The 23,243-nt window shown below is 42.6% G+C and overlaps 1 protein-coding gene across 1 annotated transcript in view; it reads right to left on the bottom strand.

Annotated features, from left to right (window-relative positions):
- Positions 1-8,393: 8,393 nt before the first annotated feature.
- Positions 8,394-23,243, bottom strand: part of LOC142139875 (uncharacterized) — a 187,628-nt gene continuing 172,778 nt past the window's right edge. Inside the window, exons 15-21 of the mRNA XM_075197734.1 lie at positions 13,250-13,325; positions 11,891-11,960; positions 11,601-11,733; positions 9,985-10,079; positions 9,176-9,272; positions 8,659-8,774; positions 8,394-8,576 (exon numbers count right to left, since the gene is read on the bottom strand). Of these exons, the coding sequence (XP_075053835.1) occupies positions 8,394-8,576; positions 8,659-8,774; positions 9,176-9,272; positions 9,985-10,079; positions 11,601-11,733; positions 11,891-11,960; positions 13,250-13,325 (770 nt within the window). The remainder of the gene's footprint in view (positions 8,577-8,658; positions 8,775-9,175; positions 9,273-9,984; positions 10,080-11,600; positions 11,734-11,890; positions 11,961-13,249; positions 13,326-23,243) is intronic.

Genomic DNA, 23,243 nt, shown 5'->3' with positions numbered 1-23,243 from the left:
TCTTCTACATCAGAGGACGTCACAAAAGCTCGAGATAGAGCGTCAGCTTTCTTGTTCTTAGCGGCTGGTTTGAAGGTTATAATTAATTCAAAACGGGAAAAGAAAAGAGACCATCTTGCTTGACGAGGGTTCAAGCATTGAGCAGATTGCAAATATGACAAGTTCTTATGATCCGTGAAGATCGTCACCGGATGGCGAGCTCCTTCCAACAAGTATCTCCATTCCTCTAATGCAGCTTTGATGGCCAGCAACTCCTTGTCCCCGATAGTATAATTTTTCTCTGCGGGCAGAAGACCCCGAGAGTAGAAGGCACAAGGATGTAATTTTTGTTGCTCCGAGCGTTGGGAGAGAATGGCTCCTAAGCCCACATTAGAGGCATCTACTTCTAGGAAGAAGGGGAGTGTCACATCAGGCTGTCGAAGAATGGGAGCAGACGAGAAGGACTCTTTAGAATTTGAAAGGCTTGGAGAGCCTCAGATGACCATTGCTTAGTATTAGCCCCTTTCCGAGTTAGGGCCACAATAGGAGATGCAATGGATGAAAAGTCTTGAATGAAGCGTCTATAGTAATTGGCAAAACCTAAAAAACGCTGGATGGCACGAAGAGTAGTTGGCTGAGGCCAATGTAGTACAGCATTTACTTTGTCTGGATCCATCTTCAGGCCAACTCCGGAAACTATATACCCCAAGAATGGAATCTGGGGTAATTCGAATGAACATTTTTCCAATTTACAGAACAATGAGTTTTTCCGTAGTCTGGAGAGGACCTCTGCCACATGTTGGTGATGAGAAGGCAGGTCCTGTGAGAAGATCAATATGTCGTCCAGGTAGACAACGACACATACATATAATAAGTCCCGAAAGATCTCATTGATGAAACCCTGGAAAACAGCGGGGGCATTACACAGCCCGAAGGGCATTACTAAATATTCGTAATGCCCATCTCTGGTGTTGAACGCGGTCTTCCATTCGTCACCGGAACGGATTCTAATTAAATTGTAGGCACCACGAAGATCCAACTTAGTAAATATCCGAGCTCCCTTGATGCGATCAAATAGCTCAGTGATCAGCGGAATGGGATACCGATTCTTGATAGTAATGGCGTTGAGTCCACGAAAATCTATACAAGGGCGTAATGATCCATCCTTCTTTTTGACGAAGAAGAACCCAGCTCCAGCGGGAGAGGTGGAAGGTCGAATGAAGCCACGCTGGAGATTCTCCTGTATGTACTCAGATGTGGCTTGAGTTTCAGGTAACGAGAGAGGATAGACCCGGCCCCTGGGAGGAGTCTTGCCAGGTAGAAGGTCGATCGGACAATCCCAAGAACGATGAGGAGGAAGACGTTCAGACTGAGCTTTATCAAACACATCGGCAAATGAAGCATACTGAGGAGGGAGTCCCGGGGAGGAAGATGCGATGGAAGATTGCTGTACTTTAAGAGGAATAACTTGAGAAAGACAACGCTGGTGACATTCAGACCCCCAAGACATAACTTGAGGAGTGCGCCAGTCAATCTGGGGAGAGTGACACTGAAGCCATGGAAGGCCTAAGACAATCGGACTTGTCGTAACTGGAAGAATTAAAAACGAAATTTCTTCATGGTGTAGTACACCAATCTGAAGGGTTACTGGAGACGTACTCTGGGTGATGAGACCGTTGATGAGACGTGATCCATCTATAGCCGTCACAGTAATGGGTGTTTTTAAAGTGATCACTGGTAGGGACCATTGATTCACTAGTGATTTAGAAATGAAATTTCCTGCTGCTCCGGAATCAATCAATGCCTGGGACTCAAAGGATTTGGTAGCAAAGGAGATCGTAACCTCAAAAGCGCAGACTTTAGATTTCATAAACGATGGAGAGGACTCCAGGGACCCTAACTTCACCTCTCCAGAACTAGTTAGGGCCTGGCATTTCCCGATCTCTTAGGGCAAGAGCTGAGCATATGCGTGGAATCAGCACAATAGATACAGAGTCTATTCTTTACTCTTCGTCTCCTCTCCTCTGAAGATAATTTGGAACGTCCTATCTCCATGGGAATCACAGAGGATGGAGCTGGACGAAATTGAGGGTTTGAACGAAGAGGTGCTTTGACAGCCGTTGTTTTCTCAGACTCTCTTTCACGAAATCTCATATCTACACGATGGCAAAGAGAGATCAAATCTTCTAGTGACGAAGGAAGCTCTTGGGTAGTCAGTGCATCTTTAATTTTATCGGAGAGCCCCTGCCAGAAGGCGGCAACTAATGCTTCAGTGTTCCACTGAAGTTCAGAGGCTAGGATCCTAAATTGAATGACATACTGTCCTACTGTATGGGAGCCTTGTCGCAAACGAAGAATGCTGGAAGCAGCGGAAGTCACACGACCTGGTTCATCGAACACACTTCGGAACGTGGAAATGAATTTGGCACTATCTTGTAGAATTGGATCGTTTCTCTCCCACAGAGGGGAGGCCCAAGCCAGGGCTTGTCCAGAAAACAATGAGATAAGATAGGCCACTCTGGAACGATGGGTAGAAAAATTTTGAGGTTGGAGTTCAAAATGGACTGAACATTGGTTAAGGAAACCTCTACAAGTTTTGGGGTCCCCGTCATATTTTGACGGAGTAGGCAGGTGAAGCGTAGGAGCTGTAGACACCTGGGATGGCACTGGGGAAACGGAGGCAAGCACAGGAGCTTCAATATTAGCTGTAACAGTCTGTCCAGATGTTCCTTGGGAGGTTAACGATTGGTAACATTGAAGTAACAGCTGTTGGCGAGCATCCTGTTGCTCCACACGGCTGACCAGATGCTGCAGCATCTCCTTAGCGGTAGGTTCCGTATCTGGGTCTGTCATGGCCTGATCTTACTGTCACGGGCACTAGGAGTCTTTACCCAGGGATCACCAGGTGATAGGCTTACCAGAGCAGTATAGGTGGTAATATGGTACTCTGGTAGCAGGGTGATCACGGAACAGGAAATAGCAGGTGATGAGATGCTCAGGAAAGTCTATGACTAGCAGCACTGGCAATATGGAGGTAGTAATACACGAGGAACTGTATGGACAAAGGACACGTGAAGGTAGTCAGTGGTCTGCGGTAGCAAGTTGTACCACTGCTATAGTGAGGAGGAATGTCCAACAGAAACGAGGGGGTGATGAGAGTCAGCGGTCTGCAGATAGCAAGTTGTACCGCTGTCTGAGTGAAGGGATGGAATCCAAGTGGAGGTATCCGGGTAGTCAGTGGTCTGCGATAGCAAGTTGTACCACTGCTATGTGAGAGGATACTGGAGCAGGTGATACAGGAAACAGGGATCAGTGGTCTGCCTTCAGCAAGTTGTACCACTGAATATATATGTGAGGAGGTGCACGGGGAGAGACTGCAACACAAGATATACACGGGCACCTTGACTTTGAACCAGAGTAATATGCACAATATAAATGTATAGATGATTGAACAACACTGCCAATATAGAAAGTCTCTTGAAGTAGTCCAGCATAAGATAACACAGTCAATGATGGCAATAGACTCAGCGGATAGCACACTCCAGAGGAGAACCAACACAGTCCAGCAAGTTATGCAATACACAGCACAGTCAATGAGAAGTATGCATACCGTGGTTCAGGAGGAGGCAGTCAGACAGGAGTGCAGAGATACCTGAACGGCAGGAGGCCGGCAGGATGCGAAGTCCCTGGATGGGTGAAGCGGTGGTCTAGTAGGTGCAGCGCACAGGTAGGTAGACCAGCAGGGAACACAGGAAAGCGTGGAGAGCGGATCAGCAGTAGATGGATGAGTAGTGCTGAGGAGTAGCAGCAGCGGGTCTCTGCGGGAACACGGAGGTAGCCAATAGCAACCAGCAGGTGCAGTAACGATGGGACACGGGAGAGCAGAGTTGAACTGGCACTGTTGATTACGGAGAGTAGCGGGTAGCAATAGTGGCAGCAGCCTCAAGGAAACACGGGAGAGTTGACAAGAACTGAAGACTGAAGCGCACAGAGGCAGCGGATAGGAATCAGCCAAACAGTCACGATGAAACACAGACGGGTTGCAGGTTGAAGACTGTAGTGCACGGAGGCAGCGGATAGGAATCAGCTAACAGTCACGATGATGAAACACAGACGAGTTGCAGGTTGAAGACTGTAGTGCACGGAGGCAGCGGATAGGAATCAGCTAACAGTCACGATGATGAAACACAGACGAGTTGCAGGTTGAAGACTGTAGTGCACGGAGGCAGCGGATAGGAATCAGCTAACAGTCACGATGATGAAACACAGACGAGTTGCAGGTTGAAGACTGTAGTGCACGGAGGCAGCGGATAGGAATCAGCTAACAGTCACGATGATGAAACACAGACGAGTTGCAGGTTGAAGACTGTAGTGCACGGAGGCAGCGGATAGGAATCAGCTAACAGTCACGATGATGAACAGGTGAGTGGATGTGGATGGAAGGCTGTAGTGCACGGAGGCAGCGGATAGGCATCAGCTAACAGTCCCAATAATACACGGTAGAGTTGAAGTGGTTAGAAGACTGTAGTGCACGGAGGCAGCGGATAGGCATCAGCTAACAGTCCCAATAATACACGGTAGAGTTGAAGTGGTTAGAAGACTGTAGTGCACGGAGGCAGCGGATAGGAATCAGCTAACAGTCACGATGATACACAGAGGGGTAGCTGTGGTATGGGAACCACAGTAGTAGAAGTGGTTTGGAAACCACAGAGGTAGACGTGGTTTGGAAACCACAGGAATCAGCTGGGCTGAATAAACGAGGAAACACAGGAACACCTTCAGAGACTCATGGGGAATGAGACTCCAAGATCAGGCAACGTGGTGTTGACCACAGGTGCTTAATATAGGGAGTGTTGCCTGATCTGCCAATTAAGTTAAAGGAACATACACTGAAGGTTTAGAAAGGGCTGCGCATGCGCAGTCCCTCAGGATGGAGGACGGCCACGGTTCCTAAATGTCCGGGAAGAAGCACTCACAGTCCGGTGAGTGACAATCGCGTTCTCTTGTGGGACTCTTAGTAAAGATACCTTTATGGGAACAGACATCGCTACTCAATGTGAGTGTTTTTAATGTCATTTAAATAAATGTAAAAAACGTTTTTACGCTATGAGCGGTTTTTTTCTCTTTATACCCTGTATATTTGCTTATCGGGTTGAGGAGGAACTACAGCATTTCCTAAGAAGTAACCAAGGGCACCATCCTACACCCGGATAGAACTGTGATTTTGAACTGGTAACGTTAGAAACATTCCCCACAAGAAGTGGGGTAGGACTTTTTCAGCTTGCATATTATAGTATTTGTTTTTTGTTTGTCCCCTTTTGTTCCCATATCCTTCCCCCTGCGCCGACTTCTGTATTTATTACAATTTTAAAAATAAATGTATTGCCCCATAAAAGTAAAAACATGGCATTTGCATTATAACTAGAGATGCTCACTGACCCCGTGTTTTGGTTTTGGTTTTGGATCTGGATTAGTTTCGGGTTTTGGTTTTGCCAAAACCGCCCTTGCGTGTTTTGTTTTGCTATTTTTTACAAAATTGCATTTTTTTGGCTAAAATCCCATAATTTAGGTATTATTTTATACCTACATTATTATTAACCTCACTAACACTAATTTCCATTCAATTTTTACCATCTCACAAGTCACATTATGCTTTTCATACACTTTCAGCCAAATACTGCAGCGAGCTGGCTGGATGTTAAGAGACAGAGCAACGACACAAACACACTGCAGCTTATATCACATCTAGAAAACATTGCCACACACCAGTGTCACAAACTCACAATAGAAAAGTAATACAAGATGGAATTGTCCTTGTGGCCTCCCACCCACCCTTATGTTGGATCTTAAAAAGGACATGCACACTTTAACAAGCCAAGCAGTTCATCCACAAGGAGTGCCACTTTTGTGGCTGAAGTGCTTATTTTCTTTCCGCCCTCAATAAACAAGATAACAATGTCACCCACAATTAGGAGAGATAGCATGTACACTTTATCAAGCCAAGCAGTTCAGCCACAAGGAGTGCCACTTTTGTGTCTGAAGTGCAAGTCCAATATGGCCCTCCCTAAACAAGCTAGCAATGGGCTTGTTAGAGTAATAGCAGAAACACACATCAGTGACAGGAAAGAATTATGGTGCAAGATTGAATTGTCCTTGGGAATATGTTGGATCTTACAAAGGACATGCACACTTTAACAAATCAATAACTTCAGCGACAAGGGCTGCCACTTTTGTTGCTGAAGTGCTTGGTTTGTTTGGGTCCCCACTAAACCAGCTATCAATGCTCTAAAGGCAGGTTAGACCAACAATGCTGTCAAATGAATTCTACACTGTCAAGATGTTGTCGTCATCATCTTCAGCATCATTCTCACTCTCATCAGTGTGTACATCATCATCACAGACTATTAATTCATCTCCGCTGGAATCCGCCATTACAGAAATGTCAGTACTGGATGTATTTGCCAGTAATGGCCTTCCTGGTGAAAGATGTAGTTCATTTTGATGAACATAATCTTTTCCACATTCTTCACATTGTGGGTGTCTGTCCTTTCCTTCTCCCCCTTTGTGTGTCTGTCTCTCTTTGCCCCTATTATCACATGTATCTCCTCACCTTCTTCTACCATTTACCAGCATCTATTTTTCCCCTGTGCACAACCATGTCCACTGCCACCTCTCACTCCCGACTACAAGGCTTCTTTTGTGCTGCTCCCCTCTTATGGAATTCCCTACTACGCCTAATCCAGCTTTCCCACAGTCTTTAAATCTTTAGACACTCTCTGAAAACCCATCTTTTTTTAGAGGTGACCTTATCCTCGAAAACACTATTCACACTAATGCACACTCACAATTGTCATAATCTCCAATCTGAGCCACACTTGCTTCTCTTATTTCAACTGTGCCCTCTTCCACTTAGAATGTAAGCTCTCTAATGAGCAGCTTCCATACCCTTTGTTTTCAAGTCTTCATTTATTTTGTCTACCTAGTATGTCCCTGTTTTATGAATGTACTATTTTACCTACTGTATGCCTTAGAAATCTACAATAAGAAATAATAATATTGATGCCACCTAACTGAACCTGAGGATGGCAGTTAACCTCAATATTCTGATTTTAAAAATTTTTGCTAAGTGATTGAATGGTAATTTTTTTCTACATTATGGATTAGTTAGTAACTCTCTCTTTTGTGAATTATGATACTATGCTCTTAATTTTTAGACCAAAGGGGCCCCCCTGTCTCAACTGCCAAGGCCTCCCAAAGCCTTAATCCAACTATGGGGGGAGCTGTCCACGGACAGTGTGTGGTTACAGTGTGTGTCATCATATACTGTCCAGCAGCCGGCAAAACAAGCCTGGAGCTCCAAATCTCGCAAGACTAAGAGTTACCTGCTCACTCTGCAAGGCGTTCTTTTTTACTCTGATGTCAGCTGCATAGGTAAGTACAGCAGGCTGGAGGGGGTGTCATAATGTGTCTTGGGGGGTTATAATATGTCTTGTGTGGCATGATAATGTGCCTTGGGGGTGGCATGATAATGTGACTGGGGGTAGCCTGATTTGTCTGCAGGGTGGCATGGTGTGATTTGTCTTGGGGGGTGTTGTGGTGTGATGGGTGATGTGGCAGGGGGTAGCGTGATGCAGGATGTGGCGTGATGTGTCTGAGGGGTGGCGTTATATAGCTGGTGATAAATGTAATATTTTATTATAATGTATGTATTTTATACCGTGTGATCTGTGTCATGTACGATGTTCAGTTATTGCTCGGTTTTCCATATATACATTTTCCAACAGGTCCCAACATTCCAGGATCTATGCAAGAATCCAGTACCAGGTTGTGAAAACTGCAATAGCTGGTAGGTGAGAGTAACACCATTTTAATACATAATGGGGGAATTCAATTAGCTGCCAAGTGAACATCCGCGAAACACTTTGCGGCTGAAATTTGACAGAAATCACTGTTCATTTTTCCTCTCAAGGAAAAAAAAGCAGAGATTTCTACCGTAATTGCCAGTAATGTGCGCTGCGCGATACCCATGTATCACATCACCAGCAATTGAGTCTCCCCCAATTTGTTATGCCACACCACATATTGACCATGCCCCCAACATTATGCGACCACACCCCTTCACCGGCACCGCTGTGCATCGGTATACATCTCTATTCCTGTGCACCTCTAGAGGTGGGGGTGGGGGAGAGACAAAATTTCACTGTACCCCAGCCCCAAATTTCTCTTGCCAGTCCTGTGCATACCATTATCTGATACTGGTGTGCCCTATGCTGCAAATAGAGAGTCAAGCTGCACGTAATACATTAATATCTCACGGGACACCATATAACAATGAGCTTTTGCAAAATGTACTGTAATTATTATTAATCTGGAACAGAGGTGGGCCTATGTGTTTTAAATGCCAGGGCTGATTTTTAGTCCCAGTCCGGCCCTGTTCTCTTCGTATTACTTTGGGGAGGAGATTTGAGAAACTTTGATGGGATGAAGCTGGAACTGTAGTTCTCCTGTTTATCCAGCACTTTCAGTTTATAGAGCATGCACCGTTGATTGTCATCTTTAGTGTTATCGATTGGCAGTAATAAAGCGGACCGTAATACCTAACACAAGTATGATTAAGGAAAAAAACACTGCCAGTCCGCGCCGGACAATCAGCTGTTTTGTTGAGAGGATTTCTCCTACTACAATGGATGCTTCCAAAGATGGATCATTTCCCAACACGAACTGGTTTGTATCATTGTCACTGGAGATGACGTCAGGCAAGATAACTGCACCTGTAACTGGTGACTTTATGTTCTCTGTAGTATAGTAGAAAATAAAGATTTTTAAGTAAAAAGCAAATTAACCATCCATAATTAGTACAACTACATGGTGCATTAATGGTGCTGTCTCTTAGCTCACACACAATCCTAAGTAACACTTTCTAGTTAGAAGCAATATAACAATAACACTACTGCAGATCGTAAATATAGTCATCATTTTCCTGTACCCAAATTACTTTACGTTTCTGTGTGTTAGGCACAACATTACATTACATTGTGCCTGAAAACTTCCCTCTAAAGTGCACCATCTAGAGATTATCATCTTGTTTTAGTATATGCCCATATTTATATAGAAAATAAATATTCTTGTAATTTATTTTAAAAGTGCAGTTTTACATGACAGATTCTTTGTGATAAAGAAACAAGACTGTTATTACCATTTTCAGCCAAGCCAAATCCAGTACTACACATTTCTTCACCTAACGTGTTGGTTTCAAGGACTTGCTGATGTTTTATTCCAGCTCTAATAGAAGCCTAAAATATAATTAGATAATTAGAATAACAAGCATGGTTAATCTTAATGGGTTTTCATACATACCCAAATGAAATGCTATCCACTGGTTCTAAAGCAGTTGGCTATAAATCACATTTGACATTTGGGTTGCATTTTCTATTAAATGATAAATACACCGTTTGTGAACTTTGACTTAAGCAGACCCAACTAGTCAAGGTTCATAATATAAGCCCCTAACAGATGCTGCAATAATGTATTAGCTACACACAAGTGCAGAGTCCTACAGAGTCGTCTACTGTTTACTACCCAACGCCTTATGCTCTCTGCATATAACCCACCCCCACTGCCACATAAAACATTGACTATTGAAGTTATACAGGAGAAATATGGCCACTAGGTATTTCTCTCTTGCTATCTCTGGCCACACATGTAGATTTGGCCAGCCCGTTTTTGCGCATGTCTAGAAACTGATTAATCCAATTAATTTTTTAGCGCAAAGGACACTTACATTACGTCAGCTAAGCGTAAGCACGTAGTTAATGTACAGTAAGGGTATGCCAAGCTTCAGAGCATGGAATGCCCCTTCCCACCCCATCCCACCACTTCAGGCGCACGACTCAAATAAATCTGCATAGCCGCATATGTTTGTGGTGTGTTTTTTTTGCCCATCCTTAGGGTACAATGTAACCAATACATAAATAAGATATCACAACTACAACAAAATTAAATTACCTCTTCACATATTTGGTTCCAATTACTTCGTATAATATAGGGCACATAGATGAAGCTTTGCAGGACCACTGGAAACAATAGCCCAGTCCATAACCCTTGAAAACACAAGTTTTAAACAAGTTTATATGGTAATTATGCAAGAGATACCAAGTATTAGCATTACATATTTACGGGCTAATTTTTTTTTTACTTACAGAACACTATGGGGTATATTTACTAAACTGCTGGTTTGAAAAAGTGGAGATGTTGCCTATAGAAACCTATAGAAACCAATCAGATTCAAGCTTTAATTTTGTAGAATGTACTAAATAAATGACAGCTAGAATCTGATTGCTATAGGCAAAATCTCCACCTTTTTCAAGCCCGCAGTTTAGTAAATATACCCCTATATCTTTCAAAATTAAATTTGGAATTTGATATTAGATGCTGGAGTCAGTATTATCATTAAGTTCAGCAATGAGTTTGTTGCTTTACCAACACTTTCTGTGATTTTAATTAGTTACATACATCAATGGTAAACAGTAATGTAAACTGGGATTCTTTTTGTTGAAGAAAATGTACAACACTATGTCAGACTCTTGATGTTATTCTATTGAACAGGTTCTGAAATCACTATCTGGGGAAGGGTGTAGTCTTTCACAACAAGAAGGTTATATTATTTTTACCTAGATATATTATTTATAAAGATCTAACATGAATAATACTTTTTTTGTACATAGGACTGCTACAGTGGAGAGCAATGTAATGTGTGGCTAGGTACTACCATATACCAAAGAACAGTGGGGTTGATTTTTTTTATAACTAGCCCGTAAATATCAGTGTGGTTACAATACAATGTATTGCATATCTGACAGTCAAGGCAGGGAAGAATCTAGACTTAGGAGCGGCACCATAACAGTAATTGGTGGGCACAGCGCCCTCCTTCACTTCTAGCAGGGGCTGGCTGCCTGTGGCCGTACACTATGTACATGTATTTGACAGCCTAGAGGCAGGCAGAAGATGCTGCCTAACCACTCTGATAGTGTTTACACTAAACATAATTGGAGTGGCCGGGAAGGATTCTCTGCCTTCCTATCAGCTGTCAGGCACATGTACAGAGTGTGCAGGGGCAAGCAGCCAGTTCCCCTTTAGATTTGCCCCTGATTTAGGGTAACCCCAAAGTAGATTCAGGACTACAACCTAATAAATTTTAGGGTGATTTATGTTAATTTGGATTGTTTTCAATTGGTGTGATAAATGTAATATTAAATTGAGTCAATATTATCAAGCTCATGTACATGGTGCACTAGTGGTTGTTGAAGGAAGCCTATGTCTTGGTTTGCATCCATACCTAAAGTCCATCTTAATCTGCCACTAGTTCCTGAACCAACTTCCAACACTGATCCAGAAGAGTTCCTCCCAGTATTGTGTGACTATAAGATTATGAAAGCAGGCCTTGTCCAAGAAATGCTGTAAGCACAGTAGAGGAACTGCCACATCATGTCCTATGTTTTGTACAGAAAGTTGTATTAACCTATCTGACTAACTGACTTTTCAAAAAAAACAAACATGATGTGTGCATATTCTTTCATCTACTGTGCTGATTGTAATAGTATATATATAGTATTATATCTTACCTATGATCCCAAGCTTCACTAGGAACATCAGCGATATTCCAATAGGGAGACCAATGAGGTAATAACCAACAACATTTATAATAGCGCCAATCTTTGGCTTTCCTATTCCTCTGAGTATTCCACCACAGGCGAACTACAAGAAAATAGAAAGTATGAAATATTATATGTCATTAGTCACTTTAGGGGACAAAAGGTGAATCACCTTTTTTCCACTGTTGTCTGTGCCCCAGTTTTCATAAATGATCCCTGATGTGTTTAATTTTATATAGAATGTTGCTGTAAATACTTACATCCACAGCATCACACAGATGAAAAGGAGCAAAGAGGATCATGACATGAGAAACCAAAGCAATAATTTGTCTGCATGTAAACAAGAAAAAACCATTACACCTATATTTTTATACATATAAATATTTAGTATAACAGTATGATGGAATCAATGTTTTTATATACCATTGTATATAGATAGTGTAAAGATTTACATTTACCCATAGCTTTACCCTGAGTACTAGTACTACAGGCATCAGCATACCCATGGTTGCCCCCACGCTGTAGGTTCCCCTGCTGTAGTGCCACCAGCTGCAGCTGGCTAAGCCTGGGGCTGGTTGAAGGAGAATCGAGGGGACCCCACGCTGTTTGTTCCCCTGATTTTCCTCTAACCAGCACTACGCCGGCAGCACTAGGGTTAATTTGATTGGATTAATAATTTATTTTTAAGACTGTTCAGTGCCAGCAGGGCTGGTTTTTTTAACCCTTTGTGTGCTGACGGCCTACTGGCAAGTACAAGTTTTTAGGTGTTTTGGAAGGGTGGCGGGGGGGGGGGGAATTTTCACTTTATTACTGCTTTCTCTCTTTAGCACTGTTTTGTGCCGCATAGCCGCTGGATCCTCTGGCTTTGCCGATTCAATGTTTGCATTATGACTGTCGGCATTTTCACTGTCGGTAATTACAATGCATTTTACAATGCATTTATCAGTTAAATTGAAATACCACCATTTAGTGTGCCTGCATTTTCATGTCACCTGTATAAGTGTTGGGTTTTCTTCCATTGAGATTTTATACTCAACCCCCAACCGGTGGTAGCACCAGGGCCACCATCAGGGGGGTATGGGGGTACTGTTGTACCGGGCCCGGGCTCACCAGGTGGCCCGGTACAACAGCACAACACATACTTACCTGGGGGCCCACTGTCTTGCAGTCCGCTGGTCTCAGCTACTCTGTCTTCTTCTTCTGTGTCACCGTGACAGCCAGGCACCAGAATGCGATCGCAGGGGTGGAGGAATCATTCCCCCTGCGATCATGTGATCTGGCTGTCCCTGCAAGGGATAATCTACATGGGGAATGCTAATAAAGATATGCAGCCAATAAATTGCTTAAAGAAGACTGTATCCTTGTATTCTGGGTATCATTTCTCTCTGCTGTTGTACATTTTCCATCAGGTCCTGTTACTACTTCCCAAGACTTTTCTCCAGTCTGATCTGTATAAGAAGTGGTGATGACCTCTGCTATTATAGTTAATAAAATGTCACTCTCTTAAGAATTAAGCATTGGGTGTTCTGCTTGATATAAAGTCACAATAAAAAATGATACATTGAATTTCGAAAATTACAGTTGACTGTTAAAGTAACTACACTTTCGAATGTACTTACTTGTCTTTAGTAAAAATGTAGCCAATGACATTTTTCAATGCTAACAGTACACTACTTACAAGCAAAGCAGCAAATGCTGTAAAACAGGAAGGGAGAGTGAGAATGAGATACAGATTATTTTTTACCAACACATATTCTTATTCAATTCATTTGTTTATAAATAATATAGAATCTGGATGGACATAATATGCTCCATATCATGAACAGAAATCTAAATTTTGGGGCCCCATAGCAAGCTTTGGGGCCCTTTACACACCATCATGAAGTTTTACTCACTACAATGTATGCTCCATCCTCAATCCTCAATCTTGGCCTCATTTAGAGTCGGATACAAATGCCCTTTTAGGAGCATCTTGCACGTTTACACTGATGCGCATGCTCAGTAAGCACTAGTTCAGTCTGCATCTCAGACATAGTGTACACTTGCAACAGTCTGTGTCTCTTTACCAGGAAAAGGGCGGAACGTGGAGTTATGCAGGCGTGAACGTGTATAATTATTATTATTTTTATCATTTATTTGTCAGGCTCCACAAGGTATCCGCACACAGTACTAACAGTAAACTATACAAGGTGAAACCATACAGAACAATGAACAAAAAGTACCAATACTTCAGAAACTCCGGCCAGTCATATGCAGTAAAGACGGAGCGGAAGAACAGGTATGGGGACAGGAGGGGAGGGGGCCCTGCTCATACGAGCGTACATCCTAAGGGAGGGTAAACAGAACAGGCACAAGAGGAGCCAGTTGAGGCAAGAGGTAGAGAAGGGAGGACGAGCTAAAGGGAGGAGATGGGGGTTAAGTAGATGGTTGGTAGGCTTTGAGGAAGAGGTGAGTTTTGAGTGCACGTTTGAAGGAGCACAAAGTAGGAGAGAGACGGATGGAACGAGGGGGGTCGTTCCAGAGAAGGGGGGCTGCACGGGAAAAGTCTTGGATTCTGGAGTGGGAAGAGGTGATAAGAGTGGAGGAGAGGCGGCAGTCGTTGGCCGAGCGTAGGGAGCAGGCAGGAGTGTGAATGGAGAGGAGGTTAGAGATATAAGGGGCAGTAGAGTTGGAGAGAGCCTTGTAAGTGGTGGTGAGGAGTTTAAAAAGGATTCTGAAGGGGAAGGGGAGCCAGTGTAAGGCAAGGCAGAGAGGGGAGGCAGAGGAGGAGCGGCGAGAGAGGAAGATGAGTCTTGCGGCCGCATTGAGTATAGAGCAGAGTGGGGAGAGACGGAAGTGGGGGAGGCCAGTGAGGAGATACTATGGGCGTCTACCTGCAAATAAAACCATAGATGGACATAGACACAGACAGAACACACGTCAAAAAAGAGAGAAAAGTGCGTCAGGAATAAGGGAGTGCAAGTAGTTAGCTAGCTGCGGGAACTAACCGCAGCTCGGTTGAGTATTACGAGTTTGACGCAACTTGGGTTGCGTCCCACTCATAATAACCTACCGAGCTGTAGGCAGTTCCTGCAGCTGCTCGTGAGTTTGCATTTTAAACGCACATTGTGTCCGACTCTAAATGAGGCCCTCAGTGTCCAACAGGACATAGTACTAATTGCATTAGTAGCAATCTGGCACATTAGTCTGTAGAATATGTACAGTCATGTTATACTTATTTTCTAATCATATAGATGTCTGGATAAATTCATTATGAAACCATATTAAGTTTGTAGTTTAAGGCACATTTTTTCCTCTGGGTTAGAGCCCTCTGGGCTGTCAGGCCCCATATCAGTGACACGGACTGCTATGGCTAGAGTTCTGCACTTGTTCCTCATATATTTATATAGAATGAGCTCCCAACTAACATTAGTGTATTTATTTTCTTTTGTTGCACCTGTGCCTAAATTATTTCCACGATATCAACATGGGTTTCTTAAGTTTAAATTTCTGACATATGTAAAAGTAGAAACTGCATTAATTATTACATTAGAAAGTCAATAGATAGAAATGACAAAATCCAGTAAGCAAAAGTTGATGACTTTTCTATAGGGTTTAAGCACCATACTCATTATTTATTTGTAATAATTCACCACACAAATTCACAGTATCTGACTAGGAGGGCAGCACTTTTACAACATGATTATGACAGTGTGAAGGAAAAAAGAGGGAAGACAACATTCAGCAAGAGATAAGCAAATTTTACATGGTTCAGCCCGCCAACCAAAATATTTAGGATTTAGAGCCACATTTGTCTGAATCTATGATAAAGTTTTACAAAGCTACGTGAATCACTATAGGGGATGGGTCAGCTTAATTTTCTGTAGACACCGTGCAAAGTGATATTTACAATGAGACGGAGGTATTTTATTTTGCTGATTTTATTATTGCCCTTCAAAATTAACATTAATAACCTTGTCTTCATAGCCATGCCAAGCAAAGTTACAAAATCTAATTATGTTGGTTGGATAGCAGTAGTATGGTTAACTGGCAAAAGGTAGATAAGAAAGAAAAGAAAGAAAAAGATCACATTTTAACCAACCTGGAAATTCTCTTTTTTAATCATACGAAGCAATACAAGTGAGATAGCTCCTACACACCAGCAGAGTTAGGGAAAAAGTTAATCAGATTTTTTCAGGGGAGGTTTCCGATAGGAGATGCCGCCTCTCTGTACACCTCAGTCATGTAATAAAGACAGCAAGGGGTTGTTGTACTGGATTTGAAGGATGAGAAAAAGGGAATTTCAGGGTAGTTACATATTCATCCCTCTCAGCCAATATGTTAGATATTCCCAAAGAAGGAAGGGATAAAACACAGCCCATCCTCTCCCATAAAGGGCATGTAACAAAACTCTTGCACAATGAAACCCAAAACCTAAAATTTTAAACCACTAGCTATGGATGCATATACATGATTTCGCCTCAGATAATTTGTTTTAAAAGTTTGTCCTGTGAGGAGCTAATTAGGTTAGGTATATCAAAAGATAATTCAAAAGGTCCACAGAGATTCTTTCTGAAAACTCACATAACATATGAAAGTTACAAGCCTGCTTTCCTCTCATCATCCATGTCCCTTCCTATTTAGGGTAGACAGTTGAATTAAGGTCTTGTACAAACAAAAAAACACTAGCAGGAAAGATTCTTTAACACAGAGGAGTAACTCAGTGAAATCCATAGACAAAAGGATTCTGGACAAAAGATATCAGCTGCTTAAGTGATGATATAGAAAATATAACCTTCAAAACACATTTTGTTCTTCCTATTTAATGATTTCGGAACTCTAGGTGCCAATGTAAGTTCAGGTACAAAATTGAATAATGTGTGCAAATTATAAATATAGAGAACATACAGTAATTGCATATTTTCCTGCAGGAGACTTAAAAATATCATAATAATATATTTCATATGCAACTGTGTGGGAGGTTATGACCTGTTTATTAAATGGGGAGTTATGTCTCTGATATGTCCAAGGAAAGATATGGAAGGTAAAAGATTTTGGAGTATTTTTTGATGTAGTTAATGATAGCATTCGTTTTACTTTTATTTAGAAACAAGATGGAGTCTGTCATTGATTTTTGGGTGTCTCTTTATGATCAGATTGAAGGTTTGTATTGTTTCTTCACCTTATTTATCATTTATGGCCATGTTTTTCCTAAAACTAGTGCAGTGGACTATATCCTGCAAATTAAGCTCTTTAAGGGGTCTATTTATGAGCCACTGAAAAAATAGCACCTACATTATTATTCCTTATTGCTGTATTTCGCAGCAATAAGGGTTGAATGATTGGGACCAATTATCAAAAAAGTCATGCCGGGACAGTGCATCCGATAAGTGGCTGTCCTGGCAATAACTCCATTTCATTTTACAATTGCTCCTGATTGCAAACACGATCCTCATCACTATTAGGGATGTGCACCGGCGCCTTTTGAGGTCTCGTGTTTTGTGTTTTGGATCCGGATTTTCGTTATTTTTGAGGTTCGGATTTGTCTCGCAAAACACTTGACGAAAGGTCTCGGTTCGGATTTAAGGTTTTGGATTCGGATTTTTTTTGAAAAAAATATAAAAAGTTTAAAAATCAAGTTTTTGGGCTTATTTTCACTCCTAGGCTATTATTAACCTCAATAACATTCAATAACAAGCATTTCCACTAATTTACAGTGTATTCTGAACACCTCACAATATAGTTATTAGTCCAAAACGTTGCAACAAGGTATCTTTCTGGACTGCGTAGAGGAGTGGTTCACCACAATATATATTAAAAACCCTGAACTTTTATGATTCGCACCAATAAATGTACCTGGACTGCGTAGAGGAGTGGGTCACCACAATATATATTAAAAACCCTGAACTTTTATGATTCGCACCAATAAATGTACCTGGACTGCGTAGAGGAGTGGGTCACCACAATATCTTAAAAACCCAGAACTTTTATGAATCGCACCAATAAATGTACCTGGACTGCGTAGAGGAGTGGGTCACCACAATATATATAATAAGAAAACCATCAACTTGTTTGATTCGCACCAATAAATGTACCTGGACTGCGTAGAGGAGTGGGTCACCACAATATCTTAAAAACCCCGAACTTTTATGAATCGCACCAATAAATGTACCTGGACTGCGTAGAGGAGTGGGTCACCACAATATCTTAAAAACCCTGAACTTTTATGATTCGCACCAATAATTGTACCTGGACTGCGTAGAGGAGTGGGTCACCACAATATCTTAAAAACCCTGAACTTTTATGAATCGCACCAATAAATGTACCTGGACTGCGTAGAGGAGTGGGTCACCACAATATATATTAAAAACCCTGAACTTTTATGATTCGCACCAATAAATGTACCTGGACTGCGTAGAGGAGTGGGTCACCACAATATCTTAAAAACCCAGAACTTTTATGAATCGCACCAATAAATGTACCTGGACTGCGTAGAGGAGTGGGTCACCACAATATATATTAAAAACCCTGAACTTTTATGAATCGCACCAATAAATGTACCTGGACTGCGTAGAGGAGTGGGTCACCAAAATATATATTAAAAACCCTGAACTTTTATGATTCGCACCAATAAATGTACCTGGACTGCGTAGAGGAGTGGGTCACCACAATATCTTAAAAACCCTGAACTTTTATGATTCGCACCAATAAATGTACCTGGACTGCGTAGAGGAGTGGGTAACCACAATATCTTAAAAACCCTGAACTTTTATGATTCGCACCAATAATTGTACCTGGACTGCGTAGAGGAGTGGGTCACCACAATATCTTAAAAACCCTGAACTTTTATGAATCGCACCAATAAATGTACCTGGACTGCGTAGAGGAGTGGGTCACCACAATATCTTAAAAACCCTGAACTTTTATGATTCGCACCAATAAATGTACCTGGACTGCGTAGAGGAGTGGGCACTGGGCACCACAATAAAATATATAAAAAACCTTCAACAGATCTGCATTACACTACACATACGGCTGCTCCTCCATCCTCTCCATCATATACATGTTGGAGTTTTAGCGTGTGACAACCTCTTGTTTTTGATAATGTCAGTGCATTTTGAATATTTTTCAATTTGCCCCACACCACTGAATGTACTTTATCTATGATACACAATACGCATCTATCTATCTTGACTGCGTAGTGTGGTGGCCCCGGTACACAATTTGGTACCGAGGCCACAATATAATTAAAAAACCCTCCACGTGTCAGAATTCCACCAAACAAGTATCTGGACTGCATAGTGGGGTGGCCCCGGTACCCAATTTGATACCGGGGCCACAATACCTCCTCCAAACATGGTACAGACAATTCGTCATTGAGATCCCAGACAGACAGGGTCAAAGTGTTATTGTTTGACTTTGTAAACCCAAAAAACTGTCCCTGTTGCACATAGTCGTGCAATGAAGACTGACTTTTTCATTTAAAGGCACGATCTTTCAAGTGTAGTGTTTGTAAGTCTAAGTCATATTATACTTTTGGTAAAATTGGTTTATTTTGTTCCTCTTTATGGTAATTAGTAATAGAATTAAAGTATGAAATAGAATTAAAGTATGAAATAGAATTAAAGTATGAAATTGAATTAAAGTATGAAATAGAGTGGTATATAGAGTTGTAGTGTGGTATAGATAGAGTGGTCCACACAATATAATAATAAAACCCTCAACTGGTCTGAATTCCACCAAACAAGTATCTGGACTGCGTAGTGTGGTGGCCCCGGTACACAATTTGGTACCGAGGCCACAATATAATTAAAAAATTGGGCATCAACTGTCACCGTTGTTTAATATCTGATACACCTAAATATGGACTGCACAGTGGAGTGGCCCCGGTAGTAAATTTGGTGCCGGGGCCACAATACCTCCTCCAACTTCCAAGTGTAGTGTTTATAAAGACAGACAGCGTCGAAGTGTTATTAGTTGACTTTCTTAACCCTAAAATTGTCCCTGTTGCAAATATTCGTGCAATGGACAGTTACTTTTTTATTGAAAGACTCAAGCTGTCAAGTGTAGTGTTTATAAAATATAAACAACAATACAGTAGTTTTAGAGCACGTCAATACCTCTTGTTTTAAATTATGACACGGCATTTTACTTTTGGTTTAATTTCTTGTATTTTTTTAAATTTGGTTTTACTTTTTGAACATGGCAAACGACTGTTGATTGGTCATATAATGCAAAAAAAAAAGGTCCAAGATGGAATTGTCCTTGGGCCCTCACACCCACCCTTATGTTGTTTAAATAGGACATGCACACTTTAACAAACCAATCATTTCAGCGACAGGGCCTACCAAACAACTTTGGCTGAAATGATTGGTTTGTTTGGGCCCCCACACCAAAAAAGCTATTCATCTCTCCCTGTACAGACTAAACAGGCTCTACTGAGGCAAGATGTCGTCCTCATCCTCAACCTCTGATTCCTCTCCCCCTACAGTGTGTACTTCCTCCTCATCACACATTATCAATTCGTCCCCGCTGGACTCCACAACCACAGGTCCCTCTGTAGTATCTGGAGGGCAGTGCTGTACTTCATTGAGGAATTGATTATTCATTTTTATAAACATCATTTTTTCAACGTTGTGAGGAAGCAACCTCCTTCGCCGCTCACTGACCAGGTTCCCCGCTGCACTAAAAACTCTTTCCGAGTACACACTGGAGGGGGGACAACTCAGGTAAAATAGAGCCAATTTGTACAGGGGCTTCCAAACTGCCTTTTTTTCCTGCCAGTAACAATATGGACTGTCTGACATGTCTACTTGGATGGTGTCAGCAAAGTAATCATCCACAATTTTTTCTATTGTGACAGCATCCAATGCAGCGAGAGTAGACATGTCTGCAATGGTTGGCAGGTCCTTCAGTCCGGACCAGATGTTATCAGCATCCCCGCCAGTGCCTCTTTTGGGAAAACTGAGCTTTTTCCTCGCAGCCATAGATGTGGAAGAAAATGAGGGTGGAGCTGTTGGCATGTCACGGTCCTCTTCAGAGGACAATCTCCTGACCAGCAGGTCTTTGCACCTCTGTAGACTTGTGTCCGCCGGAAACAGAGACACAACATACGCTTTAAACCGAGGATCGAGCACGGTGGCCAGAATGTATTCCTCTGACTTTAAAAGAGTGACCACCCTCGGATCCTGGCAAAGCGTACGAAGGGCTACATCCACAAGAGCTACATGCTTTGTTGGATCGCAATGCTTTATCAGCTCCTCCCTCACTATCTCCAGCTGCTTCTGCAACAGCCTGATCAGGGGAATGACCTGACTCAAGCTGGCAGTGTCGGAACTGATTTCTCGTGTGGCAAGTTCAAACGGCTGGAGAACCTTGGACAACACGGAAATCAGTCTCCACTGCGCTTGACTCAGGCGCATCCCCACTCCTTTGCCTATGTCGTAGGTGGCTGTGTAGGCCTGAATGGCCTTTTGCTTCTCCTCCATCCTCTGCAGCATATAGAGGGTGGAGTTCCAGCGCATCACAACCTCTTTTTTGAGGTGATGGCAGGGCAGGTTCATGCTTTTTTGATGTGCCTCTAGTCTGCGGTAGGCACTGGCTGAATGCCGAAAGTGTCCAGCAATTTTGCGCGCCACCGCAAGCATCTCCAGCACACCCCTGTCACTCTTGAGGTAATGCTGCACCACCAAATTAATGGTGTGGGCAAAACATGGGACGTGCTGGAAATTGCCCATATTTAATGCCCGCACAATGTTACTGGCATTGTCTGACACCACAAATCCCCATGAGAGTCTAAGTGGGGTAAGCCACTGGGAGATAATTTCCCTCATTTTCTCTAATATGTTGTCAGCGTTGTGCCTCTTATTAAAGCCTGTAATGCACAATGTTGCCTGCCTTTGCATGAGCAGCCATTTTGTAGATGCTGCTACTGATGCAGCTGTTGCTGTTGCTGCGGAAGGGGATGCATCTACCCAGTGGGCTGTCACAGTCATATAGTCCTTCGTTTGCCCAGAACCACTTGTCCACATGTCCGTGGTTAAGTGGACAGTGGGTACAACCGCATTTTTAAGAGCACTGAGGACACTTGATCGTACTTCTCTGTACATTTTTGGTATCGCCTGCCTAGTGAAGTGGAATCTCGAGGGGATTTGGTACCGGGGACACAATACCTCCATCAACCCTCTAAATCCCACACCACTGATGGCGGACACCGGGCGCACGTCTAACACCAACATTGCAGTTACAGCCGCAGTTATACGCTTTGCAATAGGGTGACTACTATCGTATTTTGTGGTCATGGCAAACGACTGTTGGACGGTCAATTGTTTTGTGAAAGACTTAGCGGTCTTACGACTTCCCCTCTGGGAAGATGACCGACTAACAGCAGCAACAGCAGCAGTGGCAGTAGTAGGCGTACCGCTGCAGGATTCCTCGGATGAATCCCGTATTGAGGAGGACTCAGTCTGGCTGCTGACTTGGGCTGCAGGACTGAATCTGATGGAGATTGTGGAGGAAGTTGACGAGGAGGGTGTTGCTGGTGTGTATCCAACTGGACCACGGGATTTAGGTGTCCCTGTACCGATGAGGGTCCTAGCCCCAGTTCCTGAACTAACCACTGAACTATGAAGGTTATTCAGGTGACGTATAAGGGAGGATGTTCCTAGGTGGGCAAGATCCTTACCCCTGCTTATTTGAGCTTTACATAAGCTACATATGGCCATACATTGGTTGTCTGGATTTGGATAAAAATAACTCCAGACCGAAGAGGTGCATTTTTTGGTCTTCTGACCAGGCATGACGATGGGCTTTTTCATCCCATGGACATCAGCTGTTTCCCCCCCTGGTGCCTCATTTACAATAACCACATCACCATCCTCATCAAGTTCCTCCACAGTGCCAGCTACATCATCAATAGCCTCCTCCCGAGCCACCTCTTCCCGTACAGTGATGGGAAGGTCAGGCTTGACAACCACCAACACCCTTGGACTCGCCTTGGGGATTTGTGATAATTTCTCTTTAGAAGGCAGAGTTGTTTGCTGTTTTGTTGCTGACAGCATAACTCTCTTCAATTTTTTGTAGGGGGGGGGAGGAGGAGGAGGGCTAAGATCCGTGGGTGAAGCTGAACCACTAGTCATGAACACGGGCCAGGGCCTAAGCCGTTCCTTGCCACTCTGTGTCATAAATGGCATATTGGCAACTTTACGTTTCTCCTCAGATGATTTAAAGTTTCTCTTTTTGCTACTTTTTCTTAACTTGGGCTTTTTGGATTTTACATGCCCGGTACTACGAGATTGGGCATCGGGCTTGGAAGACGACGTTGATGGCATTTCATCGTCTATGTCATGACTAGTGGCAGCAGCTTCAGCATTAGGAGGAAGTGGGTCTTGATCTTTCCCTACTTTATCCTCCAAATTTTTGGTCTCCATTATATGTAGCACAAGATACTGCAGAATGTGTGAACTTGGTAATATTGCAGTACCAATGGACTTATACTGCTGGATTGGTTTTGCAAATTTGGTTATAATTATTATATATTTTTTTTTTTTTTAATTTTTTATTTTTTTTTACTTTTTTTTTATTTTTAAAAAACTTGGGAATAGTGGGGAAATAACTATGCCCTTAGAAGCACAG

Source organism: Mixophyes fleayi, chromosome 2 (assembly GCF_038048845.1).
Source record: "Mixophyes fleayi isolate aMixFle1 chromosome 2, aMixFle1.hap1, whole genome shotgun sequence".
NCBI lineage: Eukaryota > Metazoa > Chordata > Amphibia > Anura > Limnodynastidae > Mixophyes > Mixophyes fleayi.
Note: the sequence above shows the minus strand (reverse complement) of the source record. Positions and strands in the feature narration are given on the sequence as shown.